The following is a 25,042-nucleotide window of genomic DNA, read 5'->3' as shown; positions in this document are numbered from 1 at the left end:
TTACATACATGTATAATAAAAACACGATTTAGTCTTTTTTAACTATTTTTTGTTTTATTTTTATCAGTCATTTCCCGGATTCCCATTTAAATAATCTATTTGGAGACCTCCTTTAAACTTCGGAAATAATACAACATCGATTTAAAAAATCAAACTGACTGCGCCAGTGGACTGCGCGAGCTTTAGAATGACTAGAAGTACGACGAAAAAGTAAAGACAGCTGATCATGACTAGTACGACTAGCCTTCAACCCCATTGGGGTATAAATGTCAATAAACTATATAAGGTTAAACTTTGATTTTCGTGTATCGATTTGATACAATTTGTAAAATATATTTATAACACCGGCGATTTTCATAAAATATTTTAGACATGAAAATAGAAAGGCATATTATCTCGAGTGTCAACAATTTTAAATAAAATAAAAAAAATAGGAATCGAAATATGATCTCGGCGTTATAAATATTGTATTAAAGGAAACCAATTGTTTGACTTTCAAAGAGATTAACGGGAAATATGTCAAAATTGAAAGCACGAGTGATCTGTCTGACCAAAATGTTTCACTTGCGAGAAATGATTGACAGGTGTGAATAGATGTAGAGGCTCCGACGGGGAAAGTTGTATCAAAAGGAAAATAACTTAATTCACAATGCCTATATATATTTTATAAATACGATATGTTGGCCTTATACTTAAAATTGAGTTTCTTATAATAACATATAAAGGAACAGGACGTTAAAAGCGGGAAATAATATAACCATCAACGAAAACTCGTATAATTTACGGGATTGAAGTCTCAACAATTTGATTTAACTTCTATTGAAAACAGTCTTGGTTGTTATTAGGCTTATTATTTTGAATTACATGAAATATTTACGGTTTACAAATACAAAATAGTTTATTGGCACAAAACTATTGAAATAATTGGCAACACAATATATTGTTAAAAATCGTCTTTATTTCATTTTCAAATTATAAAAAAAATAAAATTATATTTAATTTTAATTTTTATTCTTATATTTAATTTTAATTTTATTTCTTCTATTTAATTTTAATTTTAATTCTTTCTCTTTGAATACAAAACAATATTTTACATTTATCTATCCTCCATAAATACTAATATATCTGTACAGGTAAAATTTAATTCTAATCAAGCTGGTACAGATTGATTTACGACCTTCCACTTGGATATTGCACAGCAGGTGTTTATTACACTGGGACAACTGTCCGACCAGTCTGACATCTAGACGGATTAAGGCATCCATAAAAATAAGTCCCTACCTGTACTGTAAACCTTACCGCAAACCCGAGCCACCGCCACCTCTGAAAGATTACATCAATGACGGAGGGGCAAATTATAAGACAATATTATTTTAAGTTAAAAGTAATTTTCAAATATCGTATATTACAGAGACAGTAAGAGTAAAATCTTTTTATTTTTTGTGATTGTAAACTTTATCAGTTTTCTTAGTAATTTCCATTTCGGTGGCCCCCAGGATGATGCAAACACTTGCAGAGTAGTACACTTTACTTTTGTAAATATCATGAACATTGTCGAAGATTGCGGGAACGTTATGCGTTCCTATATATGCCGTCGCCACTAACGATGTCACGTCGCGTTTCTATGTATATTGTAACTATAATTATGCTTCTGTTTGGATAAATATTGAACCATACACTTGTATTTTATTGAGATTCAAACCTAATCGAACACAACGCGAAGTATACACCTCAAAACCCAACACCCTGATATATAGTTTCTGAGAATAATGTAACAAAACATGTCAGATGACAAACAGATAGACAGACAAGGGTAAACATAAAAATAATCAAAAACTAGCTAATATTGTCCTTTTCGCTACAAGTGTGATGTAATTTCCACTTAATAATTCAGTTTAGTGACTACATTGAAAAAGGAAGGAAGTTTTGTGATTCCCATGAGACATTTCTATTGATTCGAGTATTACGTTGTTCATATATACAAATTAAAGTAGTGAAATACAGACACATGTAAAATGTTGTTTGTCTAAAACCGGGTGTTGTTAGATTCCAATCATGGTTCTGTTTTTAGAAAACTGTTGCATCAAGGTTCAGGGTGATAAAGATAAAATCATCACTTCTGATATTTTACACGCAGCAACTTTTTAGCGTAACTTTTTTAATCTTACCTGGCCCACTGGGCCAAGACAGCTTTTCTCATGACTTGCCGTCCGTCGTCCATCGTCGTCCGTTAAATTTTACAAAACTTTTCTTCTCTGAAACTACTATGCGTAATTTAATCAAAATGAATCGGGGTATCTAGTAAACACAATGTATACGGATAACAATCCAAGATGGCCGCCATGGCAAAAAAATAAAATGAATGTAATTTTTGGCATATCTATCTATGAGATCAAAGCATTTAGAGCAAATCTGATATGAAAAAAAATTGTTAATCAGGTCAAGATCTATCCGCCCTGAAACTTTCAGACAAATCGATAAACCTGTTGTTGGTTTGTTGCCCTTTAATATATAATTTTAAGGACATTTCACTTTTTGTTAATACTCTAGCATATTATTATAGGTACACTGTAAACAACAGTTATGTTCAGAAAAAAGAAGCCAAGCTTTTGTTTTGATGCGTTAGAGGCGAGTTTCGTCTATTTAAGACTCATCAGTTACGCTCAGATCAAAAAAAAGATAAAAAGCAAAACAAGTAACAAGTTAAAGAGCATTGAGGACGCAAAATTCCAAAAAAGTTTTGCCAATATTGCTAAGGTTATCTTTGCATGGGATAGGGAACTCCGTACTATTTTGCATAATCCATACTTTTGTAAACAGTTAATTTATAAAAGTCAGATCTTCAAATAAGTCAACATGACCTATATAGTCAATTTAACCCCTTACATAGTTGGTGTTCCTTAGAATAAGTTTTAAACAAATTATGTAAATTTTGTATTTTTTTTAACTTTTAAACTAATGCGACAAATTAAACTGAACTTTGCCACAATCAATATAAGGGTATCTAGATAAAAATAATGTGCCCAATGACACCGCTTGCTAACCAACAAAGCCGACGTGGCTACAGATATATCATAGGGGTAAAATGCAGTTTTTGGGCATATATATATATCTCTGAAACTAAAGCAAAATGTATACCGGTTGCATTATTTCCTTCATGTAAACAAACATATCAGGTACAGGCTCCTTGTAGCCTCTGTTTTTTAATCTTTCACCGATCACCCTATATGTTCAACTTGTTGATGTTCCTATCTTCTTTCTATTGATTATGCAATTATCTACATTCTTAAGCAGCACCACAACTGTCACTTATATAGCATGGAAGTCTTCATCCAAAGTCTTTGGTTACTTGCTCATTTATATTTAACACTCTATGTCTACAAAAAAAATCTTTTATCGGGTGCAATTTGTTACAATGTGCAGATATTGTAGTTTGATTATTTGTCGTTAATCTTTTTATCTTGTCGGTTTCTGTTCCCATTGGACTCGTCGATTTCGATATCCAGCTGAGAATATGTTTTCTTTTTATGTTAGTAATTCAAAAATTTAAGAAAATACTGTTGTGTTTTCAAATGAAGCATAATGATTTTACTGATATACTGATATCACAAAGGGGATTGTAAGAAAGTAAGCCAATTTTAAATCAGGAGACAATAAATTACCAACATTGTAGTTATTTCAATACGTGTTCCAACTGTATTTTTAGATGCATTACATCTTTTGATATGTACATTGTATGTGTATTTTCTTCCAATTTAGGAAAAATAAAAGCGTGATATTGTTTTTCTTTTAATAAAATTGTGGCTTATTTTATTTTGTAGGCAGTGTATATGAGAACTCAGAAAAACTAATGAAGACACACTCGCCTGAGGAAAACGCAAACACTTATGGCAATTCAGGAGATGTTTCGACCAATGGACAAGGATACAATGTCACCAGGGTACTATAATTAAACTTAGTTGCACGTTATATTATATTTAAGTCTTTAGATTTGTGCAAATATACTGAAAAAAGGAAATATACGAAGAACGTGCAATACAATCGAATTTATCAAATATTTGGCACTCATATGGTCTTTGTCAATGTCAATCTTTTTTCAACTCTTAAGGTCTACCACTTTCTGAGCATATACCCGTCTGTGTGAACATCTTACATTCCGATATTAATTTCCGACTTCTTATTTAGGTTGCCTAAACTTAATGTTTTGACATTTATACCCAATGCTTATTATAATCAATAAGATCGAATTTCGTTTTTAGAGTTATGATTATTTCAAATCGAAAAAAAATATGCTCTCAAAATAATCTCTCAAATTCACTTTGCTTCATCCAAATGAAACTAAACATACACAATGATTATCAGCAGCAAGTACCAAGTTACCCTATTCATGTTTATTATTGACCGATGGGAACATTTAAAACCTTTAGCAGAAGTATGAGACTACAAGAATAGTGTTGCGTAAAAATTCAAATAAATTTAACACGAATGAAAAAATGTGGACAAAAACCATTCATACATGTTCTTGCGATTGTCAAGGTCTCAGATTGAAATATAAAAGACAAACAAAATTGTTGTGGATGAAATATCCAAAATTAAATGTTTTGTTTGTTAGGAAAGTCATTTCACTGAAAATTAAGAGAAAGACTTATGTGAGACAATATCTGAAAAAGTCTTATTTTTTGCAATAGGAAAAAAAAATGTTTTTAGAACCGGTATTTTAATAGCACAAATCGAGGAACCAAGAACTATTGTCTGTAATTTAAACAATTGTTTATGTGGTAACAATGGCAATTTTAAAAATGGTACCAAAATTTCCAGGTCTTTCGTGTTATAAAAGTGAAACAATTAAAAAAATGTCTAATGGGAATAAGAAATAGTTTAAAGATACAATTTGTGGTTAACGAGTATATCTTGCAATATTTTATCAAATGCCAATATTGCAGTTTAGCAAAAACAATACAAAAGGTTCAGAAATATACTATAAAAGAGGGACGCAAGATACCAGAGGAACAGCCAAACTTATAAATCGAAAATAAACTGGCTAAAAATAAAAAAGACAAACAGATAAACAATAGAACACATGACACAACATATAAAACTGAAGAATAAGCAACACGAACCCCACCAAAAACTAGGGGTGATCTCCTGTTCTCCGGAAGGGTTAGCAGATCCTGCCCCACAGGTGGCATCCGCCGTGTTGCTTATGTTATAACAAATCCGGTAAATAGTCTAATTCGGTACGTACATTCATGAAAAGGAAGGGGATTGTAGTTACGACGTAAGGAACATATCCGATATCATTTGTGAAACGGTTATTTCATAACGGTCAACCAACTCGTGATGACGTCCGTAAAATTTCGGAGGGATGATTTCAATTTCACAATTTGGAACTCTTGGGTAAATAGCTTCCTTGTGAGCAGCAATCCTCTATCAAGAAAATCATGATAGGAAATGCAAGCACGGGAATATCGTATCAATTGGGAGATATGTACCCCGTATCCAGGTGCTGCTGGAATGTTGCTACTTAGTAATGGAAAGGTCACAATTGAAGCTGAAATCATCCATTTTGTTGTAAAGTCATTGTCAATTTCTAAATGTAATTCAAGATATTAGGCCGTCTTAACTGTATCTGTTGTATCTTTTATCTCTATTTCGATGGGATAGATGCGTTCAACATAGTCAACCAAATTTTGAATTATTTAGTGAAAGAACGTCATCTATATGGCGGAAAGTAGAGTTAAAGGATCTTGCTAACTTCTAACCTTTCTTCCTAAGAAGTTCCTGTATGAAGTCAGTTTCATAATAACAAAGAAACAAGTCGGCAAGGAAAGGGGCACATTTGGTTCCCATTGGAATGCCAACAGTCTGTTGAAAAACATGTTCCCCGAACGTAACAAATATGTTGTTAATCAAAACATCAAGCATCTTGATAATGTCAGTTTCAGAGAATTTTTTGTTTGAATCATAGTTTCATAGTTTATTAAAGAAAACTCAGCCGCAGAAGACTGCGTAACAGGAGCATATTATACACAATATAAATTACAACATATTTCATAATACATTCAGTATACATTTTTATATTATACATCTTCAGAAATAAATCTTTGTTTATTGCAATTTTAAATCAGACAAGCATCTTTTCTACCTTTTGAATAAAAATTGACAGCTTAGACAGCACATTATTATTACAATATTTAAGCATACCCAGTTCTTTTTTAACATTTGGATATTTTGAATAATATAGAGGTATGAACTTCCCCCTTAAATCTTTAACTTCGCAATTGGTACATATACATATATAGTGGTACACATCCCCAAGACCAGCTTTACAAAGTGGACAAAGTCTCTCATTTCGTGGTACATTTCTCCATCTTCCTGTTTCAATGGGAAACTTTGTATTACATACCCTTAGTTTACATATATTAACTCTATGACCCCGCCTCAATTTTAACAGATATGGTTCTAAGCAAAACTCTTCTTTGAAGTGTAAATAAAATTCCCCCCTTGATGAGTTATTTATATCAGAGAACCATTTTTGAATAAACTGGTCCTGGAGACGCTGCCTCACATTAGTTTTGATATAATTATAATCAACTTGCTCCGGAATATTATATACTTCACAAAAGCCACAGTCATTAAAGAGTGATCCTTTACAAAAGAGGATTTATCCCTCACTAGGACAAGATACATTGCACTTGTATCTACGTTGTCCATTTTTTGATGAAACAAAGCAATACCAACTCTTTCAATTTGTCTTTTAGTTTGGAATGTAGAATACTTATGTAAAGTGTAGAAAAGTCAAATGTTTTAATACTATTGCAAGATGAAAGAGAGTTGGATTGTATGTACTCTAAAAGATCTTTGGAATTTTTAAGTATCCACATCTGATTCACGCCACCTCTAGAATAGGAAGTTTTACAATAACTTTGAAACCCGTCTTTGATTGCTGATAAAATAGATGTTAATAATTTAGAAAGAGGTTTTGTGGAGCACTTGGAAGCACTTGGAAGACACAGAAATGTACTGTTGTTTGTAAGGACACTTATGTAGTTTACGTATACAATGCAGTGATGGAAGATCTAGTTCTTCATCTTTGGTTGAAATTCCAAAGAAAAATAGAACAGACCTATTATTATTAAGGATTTCCTCTTTAGTAAGTGTCGTGATGGTATATGTTGAGTTCCCAAGTGAATTGTCAATACCTAATTTGTTTATCAATCAGTTAATGTGATGAGTTTTAAACACAAAAACGGCGTTGTTTGGGGCTTTATCTGCGGGGACAAAAACATATTTGTCATGGAGGTAGGATACGTGTTTTGCAACATTTGGGTCTATAAGGTTAGACGTAGCACGGGCATTGATAGACCCATTCAGTTTCTCAATTCTGATTTGTATCAACGACCTCACCGCCTTAATCCTACTTCTCGCGGTTAGTCCATTGCCTGGCATAATCCTCGACTGAATCTATCAAAATTTTAAAGTTGTATTTCCAATTGATGGAATAAGGCTCACGATATTTTGGAGCTTTCCATAACACATTTCGCAGGGAAGTATTATAACATAGTCCGATATGACCGTAACATTAAAGATGCTTGAGTAACAGGACAGAGTTGGTAACAAGAAGGACTTATATTTCAAAACAATTGCTTTATTTCATAGTGTAAGAAAAATACATCATTACAGATTGGTCACAATTACAAGATAACAGCAAAAAATGTCATTTTTCTTTTGAAACTGTATTTGCAGGACGAAAAATTTGCCTAGGTGATGAAAACTTTTAAAATAAATCCCTTTCTGTTACCATTTACATGTACTATACAAAAAATGCACAATGTTCTCTGCTGTTATCAAAAGTAAAAATAACTGTCTTTTCATTCAAAATACTGTATTATATTGAGATTTATTTAATATGTTGATATAACTTGATTTATTCCACTTGACTGGGTAGTTTAATCCGTTCGCTTACAATAGACCAGTTCAACTAAAGATAGGAGTTTTGAAATAAACTCGTCAGTGAAGTGTCCAGTTATGGTCATTGATCTGGTAAAAATATGTAAACACTATAATGTGTATTCGCAAAAATAAATAATGATTCACAGTCGTTTATTTTCTTGTAAAGCGGAGTTTAAAAACATGTAAAATTTGTCACGATTTGAAATACTTTCATCTTCCTTTCAGAGGCTGAATTTTTGTGCTACGCGTACTCCCCCCTTTTTGTGGAAAAATGATGTTGTTGATTATTTAGGGAATCACTGAAACATTATTTGCGAGGTCCCCTCTTAAGTAGGCGATGCTCCCCATTCATGAACATGTCTGGATCTGGCACTGCTTATGCTACAAATTCTTATTATTAAGGGGGGGGGGGGGGGGGTGACAGATGGATAAGTATTTATCATAATTAAGAAAGGAATAATTGAGTTTACATATTGGTTTTTTTTATATTTTTATATATATTTTTTTAATCACGTTTAAAATGAATCTCACAATCAGAAAAATTGAAACAAAATAATATAATAGCAGATACTTTAAAATACCGTCTGCCTTAGCAAAAACAAACGGTATAATCTTAAAATTATCTTTTTTGCGGGGGTTCACAAATCGTTCACTACATTCTTTGGTATATCTCTTTGGTGACACTGATAGGTAATTAGAAATCAGTAATAATAATTATAACGGATATCATCCTAATCCTACACATCTTCAAATAGACTGTACTTATGCCAATTGAAATGTAAGCTCCGCCCGATCAGTTGAAATCACATTGGTAATAATAACTTATATGAAATGAAATGGTTGGCATATAGTAGATAAACTTTGTGATTCATCAGTGAAATTGTCTTAAACATCCTTCCTGTTACTCATTATGGCTATACTGTTACTTTTTACCAGGTAACAAACATGACAGAACGTAACAGAAAGGAATTACACAGTACTTTTTTTCCTTTTATTCGATTTGTTTGGAAATTTACTTTCATCTACATATATATCAAATTATGCTATAAGATACTTTAAAAAACAAATTTAATGTTATAGTGCTGACAATAACATATTCTGAGAAACTTAGGGTACACAATAAGGCTGTATCAGGAGAGAACAACACAACTTTTCCTCTCTAAATTCTGATCTTTATGTTCGGATTTTTCAAACTGGCTGCTATTCAAACTATACATATGGAGTCATACATTCGGGAAATGATGATCTTCTCGTTGCATTTAAAGAAATCAAATATTGGTCTTTCAAACATTTCCACGGGTGAAAATACCCAGTGATAACAGCAGTGAAGTTATCCCTTTGGACAAAATTTAAAAGACCCTTCAAATGCGAAATTATATTACATGCTTTAGTTATAATAAAATCAGACCAAGTTTTGTATATGATCTACGCTACTTATGAAAATCAGAAGCCTGTTTGCTTAATTTGGATATACTTTGAATGATTTAGTTGTCAGATAAAAAAACGGGACAACATGCATTTTGGGTTGAACATTCAAATTATAATATTTTATTGGAAGAAATATAAGAAAGAGTATTTAATTGGCTATAGTAAGTGCATTACATGTATATACACTAGCTAGCTAATACTGAAACTTTTCCAAAAAGATGTTTGAATAGAAAAATAATTGCTGGTGAAAGATAAAACATGGAACATGGAAATTATATTTTATTTTTTATATTGTCTCATATACTGAAATTATAGGTAAAAAGTAATATCATTTTTGAACATAACAGTCGAAAGGAGCTTCAACTTTTTTAAGAGATGGGTCACACTGAGGTCACTTTGCATACGGAAAATATGTCTGGGGAATTGCTTCCTGGAAGGAAGCAATTCAAATAAAGTAAACTTCTTCTAAATATGAATAAATTAAAGAATTTTCTTCCGAAAAAGTATATGTACACAACTTTTATAATGAAAACTATCCATTAAGTTATAAAAAAATATACGCATTATTTTTTTTAATTTGAGGTTTCTTATGACTTTAAGTAAAATTACAAAATAATGTAAAAGAAAGACATATTTTGAAAACCAACTGAAAAAGTTAAATGAGTAATGAAACAAAGAATTGTGAAGAAGATGTCATTAACTGTTTTGAAGAGGAAATGTGTATAAGAAAAGGAGTACAAGTACGAGTTTGCTGATAAAAAACTTGTAATTTTCATTTGAGAAAAGGGAGTTAACAAATTCACGAAAATTAGGAGACATTTTCCATTTACATATAAAAAATGGTCCTCTCTATTTAGACAAATTTAGCAAAATTTAAGATGTCATTTATTTTGCAGTAAAAACATGATATAGATGGTGCTTTACTATTTTTAGATTTTTCGAAGGATTTTAATTCATTGGAATGAGATTTTATGTTTATGATTATTTAAAAATTCTGACTTGAGATGGATAAAACTGTTGTGTGTACACATGTTATGAAAAGCTTAGTTTTAAACAATGGGTGGATTTCATAACCCCGGAGTATTTATCATGGAGTACGTGAAGGCTGTCCATGCAGTGCGATAATTTTAGTAATTGATGTTACGATTCTTGCTTGTAAGTTTAGGCAAGACCGTAACCTTAAAGGATTTAAAACAAGATAGATGAAAAAAATCCTATCCAAAAGATAATTCAGCTAGCAGATGACACTTCTCTTTTTCTTAAATCAAAACAAAATATATCAAATGCCCTAAACATGATTAAAAGGTTTAGTTCACGTTCAGAATTAAAACTTAGAATAGATAAAAAAAAGAATGTATTTGATTAAGAAAACAAAAATAACAATGAAAAGAACAATATGAAAATATTGACTTGCGAGATACACCAGTTAAAAATATATTTATGTGGCAAAAAAAAAAACAACATAATTTTAACGATGATACAAAGAATAACAGTTATCATGGTTATTAACTCTTTACTCATTTTTTATATTACTTTTTCTGCCAACATGCAGTTTCGACTTTGGGTAAAGTGTGTTAAAATTTTTTTTCAAAAGGTTTATATGAATTTCTATTAATTAATAAGATAGAAAAAGTCAAACATACTGTAATAAAGTACAACCTGTTAGATGGTGGATTAAAAATGGTGAATTTAGATAGATATATAGAATTTAATTTGATAGGTTGAATAAAAAGTTTTAACTGCTAATAAATTTCTTTATTGGATAAACATGCAAAATCTTTATTTAAATACGTTTGAATGCAATCCACATATCATAAGTATGAATGCTTACAATATATACTCTTTACCAGGTACTAAAGAGCTATCAGAATTTTATCTCGATATGATAAATTATGGTTAGAGATAGGAATACTAAAACTAAATATCCAAATAACTACAGACGTATCCGTCAAAATATCATTTTGGGAAATCAGTTGATCACATTACAGAAGAAAACACTACTGTTTTAAGACTGGATAGAATGCAATATCGTTCATATACATAGCATTCTTGATGAAAATTGGGCATTTTCAGAAAAAAAAATGTATAAGTTCAATCTCTTTTTTTTTTTTAACTAAATCAAATTGAATAGCTGAATTCTCAAAATTAAGAAAAACAACCCAAAAAGAACGGTCTTAAATATTAAATAAGAAAGTTCTCGTTTTTTAAACAAATAATTCACCAAAAAAAAGTGAAAAAAAGATTGATGCGACTGTCATAAAAGTAAGAGGTATAGCGCTATAAAACCAGGTTCAATCCACCATTTTCTACAGTTGTTGTCCATTCGTTTGATGTGTTTTATCCTTTGATTTTGCCATTTAATACGAAACTTTCCGTTTTGAATTTTAATCGAACTTCAGTATTTTTGTGATTTTATTTTTTTGCAAACATAAACTACAAAAGTTAGATTTAAAGCACATTTATACAATTTTTAATGAAATATGATAAAGAATATTAAAGTATGAAAAACAATACAAATTGGTACTCAATATTTGCAAAATTAATCAAACATAATTCTGAAAATGTGCAACTGGTAACTATTAAACTTTAAACAAGATTTTTTAAAACAAAGGAAAATAAGTAATGACTTTACCTGTAAATTTTGCAACTTTACAGAAAACTATGAGCAAGAGTAAAAATGTAATATATAGGTTGTTTGAAAGTGTTAAGATTGATAGATTTGAGCGTATTATATTTGTGCCCATTTTTAAATGTAAGATTTTTCATTTCGGCCTTTTAAATTCTTTCATTTGCGCCGATTGTGTACTGGTAAGTCATTTGTAAATTACAGGTTTGTGTTATTTTTTATCTATCATTTTCACCTTTTCTGTTATCCTGTTGTATATATGACAGTAATAAGTTTATAACTGTTGACCTCTTCAAATAGATTGTTGTCGTTTATATCTGGCCCAGAACTGTTGGAGGAAAATCCAAGTACAGAGTATAAAGACAAAGCAAGGTACACTGGTAAATGGCTATTGCTCGGGCTTCCTTCTGATATTTAGTCTGAATCTTTTTCAGATCATAGATGTAATGCTTTCTTAGACTACGTACTGATAACCTAAATATGCTAAACTTCATGTTAGCCACCTCATTTGATATTTGAGATTTCAAAACGAGATCTCGTGAAATGAAGACCTCTGTACGCCAACCAGAGAAAATGATGGAAATCGTTGTTAACAAGTACAAAAAGTATAGACGAGATGAAATTACAAAGAAGGGATACGTTAGATGTGTAGCATATGAATACTCGACAAGTAACAAGGTATTAAATAAACTTGGAAATCAACATCATGTTTAGAAAACCTACATTACTTTTTACTGCTTAATTTCATGATTTTAGTTCAATTATTTTTATAATTCACAATATGTCTTTAAATCATAATAAATAGGTTGAGTATGAAAAAATCAACTAAAAAGAAAAAAACGATAGGTACATCAAAATAAAAAATAATTGAACATCATGAAATTAAGCGGTAAGAATAAATGGAGGTTTTCTAAACTTGATGTTGATTTCCAGTTTTGTTTAAGACCTTGTTAAGAGCAGATTTATAATTCATTGCATTCCGCTTTTATGGATTTTCATGTAGTGCTTTTGATGCTGTACATAGTTTTTACTACGTGATGTTATTGCGTTTATCTTTTGAATTGACTTATCTTGCTCGAAATCGTGCATCCAACTCCTCGTGGTGAACAGGAGACAACAGTTATATACATGTTATAACTGACAGTTCATAATACGTACAACTAGCTAACTGACAAAAATAGTGATAAAATATTATTCCCCTGTAATTTCCCTAAACACACTCGGCACAAATAAAAGACAAAATTCGGCGTGAGTGAAATAAAAAATCGGCGCAAATGCAAAACGCTGTATAAAAATGATGGTAAACATTTTTATAAAATGATTTTTTTTACATTGTGTTTACTTTTACTATACACTTAATACACTTTTCATCGGAATTTATGACTATGATTATAAATCTGTATAATGTTTTTAATAGATAAAAGAAGGTGTGTTATTAGTGCCAATGAGGCAACTCCCCATCCAAGCTATAATTTGTAAAAGTAAACCATTATAGGTCAGAGTACGGTCTTCAACATGACAATTGTGAATCCATTCAAACGGAAAAAACAAACGGTCTAATCTATATAAAAAAAAACGAGAAAGGAGAAACACTTATGAACCACATCAACAAAGTTGACTTATCGGATCATCTTATACTACACTGATAATAAAAAAATAATTAGTAAAAGGATTTGTGCAAGGATACAAATATAGAATAGTTATACAAAACAAATATTTTTTAAAATGATAATAAAAAAAAATTCTCCGAAAAAAATGCTTCTTCTTTGTTCTACAGTCAGTCATTTCAAAATAAAGTACAAATTCGGAATCTGAACTTTTCAAAAAAAAAAGTTAAAATAAATGCAAATTAATTTAAAAAACCAATAGCATATTGATTTGTTAATATTTTTTTTAAATATGCAATCTTACCAACACCTGAGAAAATTTTATTTTAAAATTGTGTGCCAGCTTCTGTCAGATTTTGTCCATCCTGTTACTTTTTTTTAACTGATAGCAAAAGTGATAATAGAAAAGAAAATAGCCAATGAAAAGTGTGGGTCACATTTGCATAGCAGTGTTCATTTGAAATCACATTTACATTTATCATTTATGTAGATTACCCCAAAAAAATCTGCAGATAGTCGGTACGTTCAGGAAAATCATCACATTTCTTATTTTTCAAACACTCTTAAAAAAATATTGTGAAGACAGTGGCATTGAAAATTTACTATTATGTCCCTTTTCAATTATACTAACTGGAAACTTAGTCAATAGATCAGTTATGTTGATTGTAAAAATTATTTTACACATTTTTTGGGGTAACAGGAACGAACAAAGGCAGTAACAGGGATCATCTCCATAAGTTCACGAAGAGGTTCTGATTTTATTTGAATTCGGAATGATAGGCAATATTCTGGAAGTTGTAGCAGCGTCTCTCAATGATTTTGGCAAAGAAAAGCACGGAGGCGTCAAAAAAAAGGGGGGGGGGTATGTCATTATAAAAAATATGAGAATGAATAATACACACAGATTTGCCGCTGGTGTGCGTATTTATATATATATCAATGACCTGCAACTTTAAGAAGGCAATAAATCAATGGGTAGAAATTCTTATATCAATTAATGGGTCGACCCATACGTACATGATGTGCACCTACTGTAGACTAAAATTGGTGTTCTATTTGTATCTCCTAATATCATCTCATTTAAGTATGATAGTGGTAGCTGTGAAATATCATATGTGACGAAGAAGGGATTTTCACATTGTTATTTTATGAATAGGGCAGGGGAGTTCAAACCACAACCGGAGGTATAATATACCCACATTTATATGTTGTGCAGCCCCCCCTTTTTTTTAAATAAAAGAAATTCTTTTATGTCACGAGTGTTGCTGTCGTCTCGCAAGGTTTATATCTCTATTTGCCTGTAACGAGAAAGTATCATGTCTCGAAGAAACCAGTACAAAAAGTGGGCAAAATATGATAATGATAGTTTTACAACCCAAGCCGAACAAAATAACACATCAAGGAACAAAATGAACCAAATTAGGTTCAGATACTAAAGAAAACACTTCAGTACAAATCGCAAAGGGTAAAGCATTCAAAGAGTATTGAAAAGAAACAATGCGTATTCTATATGACACGCTTGAATAATGGCTGTACAGTAATATCGGCAACTGAATTCTAAATAATAGTTGCACAATTAATAATTTTGTCCATCCTGTTACCAGTCAAGGTAGCACTTGACTTGTTCTAGAAATACCTCAATACAAATGTACAGTTTATGAATTAATATACCGTACGGTAATAAATATGTGTAACAATTTATTTGCGATAATGTAAGAGGCATTTTTAGTTTTCTTACAAAGTATGTATATCCTGTTACCATTTTTGTCCCTCCTGTTACCACTATCTGTGTAACAGGAAGGACAGTAACAGGATGGAAAAATTAGTACATAACTTAAATTGGTTTTAAAATAGTCGCTCCCTAATAATTGATGTAGTGTTTTTATACTTCCGGCCCATGCCTAAGTTACGGTAACAAGCGTTTCATTAGTCTTATGCAATTAAAAATTATCTATCAACTGGTAACATTAAAGACATTATAAAAAGGTACGCATACATCAATACCTACCGATCTTTTGATTCTGATGACCAAAATCTTTCCACATAAAAATTTCACCATGTCGTTACGTCCTGTATCCACGCCTACGACGTCACCATAAAAAAACGCCGTTATTTGAGGGAGAAACTAGTTTTATTCCGTAAATAAATAGTAACAGGAAGGACAAATATTGATGAACAGACATTTCAGTGACTCTGGAAAAAAGTTGTCATGATTTGAAACATGGAAAGTTATTTTTAATTATGATGTTACTTAATGAAGAAAAATCATTCTGTTTACCTTTAATGCAGTTTTATGTACAAATAATTTGAATGCAAATGTTATTTATCAAAAATGAACGCATGGAAATTGGCGAATTTTCATACTTCAACGAATATAAAAAAAATATGAAACTTTTTGCACACTAATATTTGCATGTACTATCTTGCACAATATGTAAACTCTTATGTTAAATTGAAAAAAATATGTCAAACTTACAAATAAAACAGACAATAGACAATAACCGAAAAATGTACATTTTTTTTAAATGACTGCTGTATGTTTTTGAAACGTCCGTCCACAAACCATTCTGTTCATCACCACTTCGAAGAAACTACATTAAAGAATTTCATAAAACTTTGTAGAAAATTAGGACATATTATGAAAATGTGCATATCGACAGGAAATTATAAGTTCATTTTTTTTTAAGAATTTTGCCCCTTAGAATGTTTCAAAAATAAACTACTGCAAAATTTTTCATCATAGCGCCTTTAAATACACACAATAGAATTTTATAGAGTTGTGTAGATAATAAAGACATGCTAAGAAGATGTAAATATCGACAGGAAATTATGATCCAGTTTTTTTTCTGTATGAGTGACACCCCTTTAAATTGGCATTTTGTCTAATATACTGCAACTGTTCGTCATACCAATATTTTGAATCTTGACAACAGTACTGTGTATTCATTTATTTTCGTGGGTATCAATTCCGTGGATTTCTGAAAACTTGCATATTTGTGGATATTTAATTTCGTGGTTTTGCTTATCTCTGTATACACATATAAAAAAGAAGATGTGCTATGATTGCCAATGAGACAACTCGCTACAAGAGACCAAAAGGACACAGGAATTAACAACTATAGGTTACCGTACGGCTTCCGACAATGAGCAAAGCTTATACCGCATAGTCAGCTATAAAAGACCCCCCCCCCCCCCCAAATGTAAAACAATTCAAACAATACAAAAATGGGGTTAAACATGTGAGCGGGATCCCAATCCTCCCCCTTACCTGGGACAGTGGTGTAACAGTACAATACAAGAACTCAAGCCTATTGAAAATATGATATTCGTTGAACATTTGAATTCGTGGTTAACCTGTACCAACGAACACCACGAAAATTGATATAGCGAATAATAATGAAAATTTAGTGAAATGTTGTAGATAATTTGCACGTGTATGTTTATATGCATATCAAAAAGAAATGGTTTTGTATGTATAAGTACTCTTTAAACTATGGAAACTGTTGAAAATATATACCCTACTGTAACAACAGCCCGTGAAAAGGCCATGATATCTCTGAAATATCACAGGCAGTGAAAACCGCGTGAAAATACCCCGTGACTATTGTTACAAAAATATTTCTAAAGGCCGTGAAAAATATTTGATGTTAGAAAAAGACCGTGCAATTTCGATATCCCGTAAAAAGGCTGTGATAAAGTGTCCTTTCATGCTTGATAAAAAATGCCTGTTCACTGGTTGTTGAAATCAGTGAAAAGGCCGTGATATTTTTTCATGTCAATTTTTCTTGTCCTAATTCAGATTTAAAACATCCAATGTGATTATTGTTATACATGTTATATGGTCTTATTATTTATTATTTCCACTCACATTTTTCTAAACATTCTATAAACTTTTCATTATTAAAATATGTCTGTTACTAAATACTATAATATGCAATACTACTGTACAGGACTGACTTTTAAATGGAACCATTCATTGTAATAATTAAGAACTTTGTGCCAAAATATATATTGTATTTAAAGAAAAGTATTTTGCGTCTCGTCTGTACATTATTATAAACAATGTAAAAATTAATTTTAATTGAAACCGAAACATTTAAAAACGAGAACTTCCCAGAATATCAGACCGTATCCGGATTTGTGATTCTTTTAGAGTAATTGTAACAATTCCGCAAAGTTGGAAACGAACGTCGATTAATATTAACTTTATAGATGCAAGACGAATGACAGCAAGTTTGAGGTAAGTTAAGTTATTGATATTTTATTCTTTTATGCATCATATCATCAAAATGTTGATGACGTTTGTGAGCATTTCCATTGAACTGATTTTCACTTAATTTGCAGAAACCGCGCAAACAAGCATTCTGATATATTCACTTATATTTGAGTCTGTTGCACTTGATTTCTTTAATTATTTCGGTTAAAGTTTTCTAAGACTAACAAAATGTACCGGATCCTTTAAATTCGATTACGGATTTGTTTTGTTTATGTATTCGTGGAAAAAAGGGAGTTTTCTGGGGTCCAAACTGCCACTGGCCACATAAAAAAATGACATGTATGTACAGTACACTTCGTAGACATAGACATAGATAATTTAAAATGGTTATAATAGCAATAAGTATCTCTGAAATAAAGTTCACTTTGATAATCAGAGGCGTAACCCCCTTTGAATGTGTTGGGAACTATTTAATTATTTTCTGACTTGGCCGTCGGGACACAGAGTTCAACAAGGAATTAATCAGAGGCGTAGCAGGGAAAGTATTTAATTTGTACGGCAAAATGTCATTTCTAGAAGGGTTTGTGTCATGTCATCAGAATAATTGGTAAAGCTGAGGTGTTTCAAAAAAATAAATTGGTTATGGCGAATCTGCCTGCAGTGAAAGTTGCTACGCCGCTGGCCCCATGAAATAATAAAAAAGCTGTGACTCATTACGGCCACTTAGTCTAGACAAGTTTAGTTTTAGCCTTACATATTATTACTTCAAAGACACATTTAAATTTAATAGTCTGTCTTTAGTCTTTAAAAACAAAATCATTCCTTTTAAGGCGCAATTACTACATAAGGAAGCCGCCTATTTAAACCAATAACAACAACTTTCAAAAAAATCTAAAAGAAATAATATTATAAGTTGATAATACAGAACTTCGTTAATTAATGATGCCATATTGGATAGGGGAAGATTTTCTGGAAAATGGTTTGAAAATATGAGAAAACCTATGCATGTTTCCAAGTGGCTGTTCTGTTTCAATGATGTAATTTTAGTATTTGTCATACTATTTTCACCTCTAGTTTGAAAAGCTGCCCCTATTCAATATGGGGTCATTAACTGTGAAGTCCTGTATTGCATGGAATAATATTGTAGCTGTTTGAAGTACATATATGTACATAAATGCCAAAAAATAATTAGAATATATAAATAGTTTTTTTATATACATGTATACTATATGTGATGATTCTTTTAATATTCTAGGAATGAAGAGCAAAAGGATATAGCAGACTTTATATAAAATAGTTCAGGAATCCAGTTGGAAAGAAGAGCTTTTCAGTTAAAAGTATTTCCTGGGAATTAACAGGAACTTTTATAAATGTTTTTTTCTGGAATAGCTATTCAAAAGGGCAGTGAAGTGAAGGATTACATTAGACAAATATTGCTGAAGTGGTAAATTTAGACCCAAAAGATGAACAAACTTTCTACAATACATGTTACAGCTGACTTTAGCTACTTAATCACATTGACATTTGTGTGCTTTTATGTTTTTTTTTTTATATATTTACTACAGTTCTATTAAAATTAATATTTTTATTCTTTGTCACAATTATTACTAAAAAATTACAGCATTTTAATATGGTTTTTCATAGTCTCACTTAAGCTTGCATTGTACTTGAGGATTATGTACCATTGTGTTGATTCAATGCTAAACATATGTAAATTTTATAGAAAATCCACAGCCTTTATCATTGTACTCTCATATTTGGCAATTTGATGACTGATAGATATAGGATTATTGCATGCAGTGCTAGCAGTAATTTCCTAAAATCAAGTTTATTAATGTTGTTATTGGTTAAAACAAATGAAAATATGGACTAAATCAAGCACTCCTTTTAGGGTGCGCTCGACTTAAGTGACTCGGCACAAGGTATTTTGGAACTTTCAGGTTGGTTAGAACGTTTTGTAGAAAATGAACACTAGCACATCATAGAAAAGCAAGTGAGAAATCTATGTTTCAAGTTTTATAACGAAAATCTCTGTATTAAAGTTGTGGATTTTCTATAAAAATCTTGGTTTATTTGCCACAAAGTATTCTTTTTCTAGTAAATGCAATGAAACAGTAAATAATTATGCTTTCCATCAAGTTTCCCCTTGGTATATGTACAAAATGGCCTATCTCTATTATTCATTGTATCTGTAGTGGATAAGAAGTAAACTTATTATATTTAAAACTCATGTTCAGTTATTACATATAATGTAAACTTTTAATTTATTTAAAAAATGTTTTAAACAAATTAAGGACAATTTAAAATCCATGATAGTACTGTTTATATAAATGGAATGTTTCATTATAAAACAATTGTTAAACAGCTAGTTTTTGGTCGAAAATAAGATAAAATGTTGGTTTAAAACAAATTTGATATGCAAGTTAAAACTAGTTGTCCCAAGAAAATACCGATGTCTCTCCCAATATATATGGTTTAACAAATTCAGTGTCATAAATTTTTTTGGAGACTATGAAAATATCATCCTATTATGGCTATGCCCTACTAGTACGTACAATATTTCACAAAACAAAGTATTCAGCACAAAATATCTGACAGTTAAAGTAACATCTAATTAAATTCAAAATATATTTTTGTTTTTTAATTAAGAATTTATTAAGAGACAGAATGTTAAGAATGTTTATTGAACATTCAGAATGTCAAGAACCTGTTGCGCCAAATTCAGAATATTGAGAATTTAATAAATAAACATTTATAATTGTTAGGTGAAGAATATCGTGTAACAAAATTCGACAATAAGAATACTTTTCAGTATGTTAAAACACAACTCATACAAATCAAGAAATAAATTGCAGACTCTGGTTGGGGAGGAATATACATTTGTAAGATAATCTAATTTTATAGTTTTGCAATGGTAGATTTCTCCTTAAAAATGTATAAAATAAAAACACACCCAAAAAACCAATTCTAACGTAAATTTTACAAATACTTTTGTCACAAAATCGTTTTCCCTGATTTTGGTATTTTTAAAAATTTGCTTATCGTCTCTAAGGCTATTCTACCTCAGAAACAGATTACCTTAGCAGATTTTGACAAAGCTTTTTGGAACTTTTAGTCCTCAATGGTCTTCAACCTCGTTGTTTATATGGCCTTTTTTTACTTCTTTGTATACGAGCGTCACTTATGAGTCTTTTGTAGAAGAAACGAGCAACAGACGCATACATTCAAGTTCAATCCTGGTATCTATGATGAGTTAGTTACTAGGTAAATGGTACAAACTCTCAAAATAAATGATTATTAATTACATATTTCAGAACAAAGATGGTCTTATTTATGCAGATTTAGATCTAAAACCGGACGCAAATGGTAGAAGGTTCATTATTAGGGGGATCGAAAACAGAAATAATTATGCTATACTTGATCTAACAAAGACAGCAGAACCTCTGCCATCAGATGACAGTGATGACGAGAAGCAAATTTCAGAATTGACTGATGATAATGGGAACACTAAATAAATCATTCCAATGTGTGTGTTGACTATAAAAGATTCGATAGATTAATTACTTATCAACACTGTTTATACATTGGAATTATATTATTTGTGTAAATTCAGGAAAATGATTAAAAAGTATCCCATACGATCATTGAAAGTTGACTTGCTCTTTTTTAAACAAATGTTTTATTTTATTATCATGTGATATGCTAAAAACCAGGCGATAACGAAGAACAGAAATGTATTTTTCTAATCTTTGCAAATTATGTTTAGCTTAGGTGAATAATATGTTTTTAGAAAGAAATCAGATTGAAAGTATTTTATTTAGATATACTTAGTGTTGCTATGTTGTGTCTTCTGTACTATTATTTGTCTGTTTGTCTTTTTATTTTTAGCCATGGCGTTGTCAGTAACCATATTTTGCATTTTAAAAATATCCGTATACAAAGTGTAGTTTTCTGCTTAAATCTTCAAGCTTCAAGCCTCCAGACAGATTGCCTTTTAATGTGTATGTCTGTTTATTTAAGCAAAGAAAAAAATGTGACAAATTGCATCATATGGATTGTTCTAACAAACATCATAATTTGTTTTTCTTCGATTCAAATTGAATTTTTCAACTCAACCATATGACCAACAAATATAGCTGTTTCATGCCCGTGTCACACTGTCCCGATTTTTTTATACGATGGACACCCGAATGCGAAAATTGTAAGTTCGTAGAAAGTTGGTCCCGATCTCGTTAAAATACCAAAAAGTGACTGAAGCAAGTACGATGAATAACGAAGTCTATACGATGGTGCCGAAATAATATACGATAGCAAAAGATGGACATACGAAGGTTAACCGATGACGGGTATTTAAGCTTCATATCTCAGCCGAAGCCTACACGATGGATCACGAAGGCAACACGATGGATTACGCAGGCTACACGATGGATTATGATGATGGCGCGATGGCCATACGATGTCTAAAAGACGTCGTGAACAGCTTAAGATGCATTTTAATTATATGCCGAAGGCATCACGCGTTTTAAATTGTTTGATCAATATTGAATATATATTGTATTGTACATTTAATTTCTAGTTTAATCATAAGACGGAAGACTCCAAAACCAATATGCTTCAAAAGATTTTAACCCACATTTGATTATTGTTCCTCCTTGTAATGATCTGACATTTTTTACGTTCAAGGCCAAAGGTCAAGGTCATGCAGACGGACTTGTTTTTCCTTGAAATAGAATAATACACGGAAAATTGGTTGCTCTTTTTTTACCTGCTGGTTCTAAAGACAATATTAAAGGTATTTCCAGTTACTGAATGTTGGTTGATTTCTAAAAAAGTAGTTTATGTATCAAATATGCATATTCAATTTACCATTTTCTGCATGTGTCATATACAAATATAATGTCCATATTTGTCCCCAATATGTTACATACGAGGGGATGCCACTCTCGACATTGCCTTGTTTGAACTGTAAAATGTGTGCACTAGTCTGAATAATCACCTCATAATTATGCCCATGTTTACTGATCTATCTTAAAGGTAAGATAATGGGTTCGTTGATCCCTTTAATCAAAAAGAGCTCTTTCCAGGAGAATATCATAATAATATAGACAAAAGGAAGGATGTGGAGAAAGCAACTAACGCGGCAAAATATGACATTTAGAAAACAAAATGGTTATGGAGTAAGCATTCGTATGACAACAACTCAGACGATACATAAAAAATCACTGAATAATGTAGAAAAAGTTGGTTTCCCTATATACGTGTACCTGCAGTGTTGGTGTTCGAGGCGCGTTTATGATTTTCATTATGTTACTTGATATGAAAAATTGACAAAAAATAATATTTTACTTGTAAAAGTAAATCCTGCGCCTGTAATAGCTGCTCTTCTTGTTCCATCGATGTTGTCCCCGAAGGCTAGAAAAAGTGACTGATGGTTCTACGATGGTTAAAGATGGCACTATGAATAGCCCGATCTGGATACGATCAGTCCCGATTTTGAAAATTTCCATAATCGTGTTGCCATCGGCGTACAAATCGGGACAGTGTGAAGCGGGCATTAGTAAAGGAGTAGGTCCGGTAAGAGCTGATTTCGGCCTCAATTTTCAAGTTAATCTAACGAAAGAATTTAGACATTTTTTAAACACTTACATGTAAGTGTCTATTTGAATTGATTCAATTAGTTTATGTGCAAGATTTTAACTGATTAAGTCATTAAAAACGCTCATATTCAAGCTAAAATATGACAAATCTATCAAATATGCCAAAAATCGTCACTTTTCAGATGGTTTTTGTCAAAAATGAAAGTGGCCGCATCCGTGTTCATCCTCAACCTTTATACATATTATGTATTATCATCAAATACAACTTACATTTCAATATTATGGATGAACACGAATGCGGCCACTTTCATTTAAGACGCAAACCGTCTAAAATTTTACTAAAATGCAAATATTGTGACGATTTCAGTAATTTAGCATGACTTTATGATGCTAGTACTCGATATATGTGCATTGTATTGTTAAAAACAGCCTATATTTATGTAGCAGAAGCATTCTACATTTCAATAAATATCTTAACGATAACATATTCACAATTATCTAAAACTGCTATATTTTGGGGCCAAAAAGGGGTCTTACTGAAACTACTCCTTTGTTACGAAGAAGTTTCACCTGAATATAGCTTTTCTTAAAAGTGACATCAATTTTGTCTTCTGTTCATAGAGCTATCTTCTCATACTTTTATTTCAAAATTCTATCTCATAGATTTCCTTTTGATCAAATGAAAAAACCGTAACACGAATAATGAAGGTCCTACATACTTTCGATATTTATATTTTGGCGTCGCTTAAGTATATAGACTATTTATGGTGTATTTATCCCTGTTTTGTTCAATGTTTACTGATGATAGCTTTAGAAAATAGTTTGGGAATCCGAAACATGCTTTATAAAAAGTTTTGATTGGCATTTAACTAGTTTGCCCTCTTTCATCAATACATTTTATACTTAAGTGTGCTTAGGCCTACCACAATTGTATGGCGATCCATTTGCAAGCTATAATTCAGTGTTATCGTTTGTCGCTTTACAACATACTTATTGTTTGGTACAAAAGTCATGCTTTCTGTTTGTTTCATTATACATGATATATATATATTGATAAATAAAAAGTCCTTGGTACAGAAAATATAGTTTAAAAAAAAATGGATGATTGATTGTTGGTTGCTTAACGTCCAGTGGCAAATATTTCATGCATATTCAGGACAAGAACAAGTTCACAATAAATACTATATGTAGGTCTTGAAATAATAGAGGCTATCTTGGATGATGGTCAGAGAAATTTAAAAAATTAAAAAAAAAAAAAAAAAAAAAAACACAAAAAATCACATCATAAATCGAACATGTTTCTGTTAGCGCTTTTACTGCATCTCCTACGGTTCATCAGACAGAATTGTTATCTATCGTTAATAGTAACGACTTATGACGTAACTTAATAGTAACGTCATGCGGTAGTTTGTATGTTTTACAGACTCTAATTTACGGACCGAATTTCACTTTCTATTTAGAGTCGGCTTATACTTTTCTATAATATAGTGTTCCTTGGCTTCACGCGGAATTTTATCTTCAGTCCACATCTTAAAAAAGGGATATATTTTTAGGTGATAAGAGACTACAGGAATTGAAAAATTATCTTAACAGACAAAACTATGCAGTCAGTTAA

The 25,042-nt window shown here is 31.2% G+C and overlaps 1 protein-coding gene across 1 annotated transcript in view; it reads left to right on the top strand.

Moving 5' to 3' along the window:
• LOC143078040 (uncharacterized) overlaps window positions 1–21,437 on the top strand; it is a 72,919-nt gene extending 51,482 nt beyond the window's left edge. Inside the window, exons 8-9 of the mRNA XM_076253048.1 lie at window positions 3,822–3,940; window positions 21,145–21,437. Coding sequence (XP_076109163.1) covers window positions 3,822–3,940; window positions 21,145–21,345 — 320 coding nt within the window. The 3' untranslated portion in view covers window positions 21,346–21,437. The remainder of the gene's footprint in view (window positions 1–3,821; window positions 3,941–21,144) is intronic.
• Window positions 21,438–25,042: the final 3,605 nt, after the last annotated feature.

Source organism: Mytilus galloprovincialis, chromosome 6 (assembly GCF_965363235.1).
Source record: "Mytilus galloprovincialis chromosome 6, xbMytGall1.hap1.1, whole genome shotgun sequence".
NCBI classification, from domain to species: domain Eukaryota; kingdom Metazoa; phylum Mollusca; class Bivalvia; order Mytilida; family Mytilidae; genus Mytilus; species Mytilus galloprovincialis.
The sequence above is the reverse complement of the archived record's forward strand: the minus strand, read 5'-3'. Positions and strand labels throughout refer to the sequence as shown.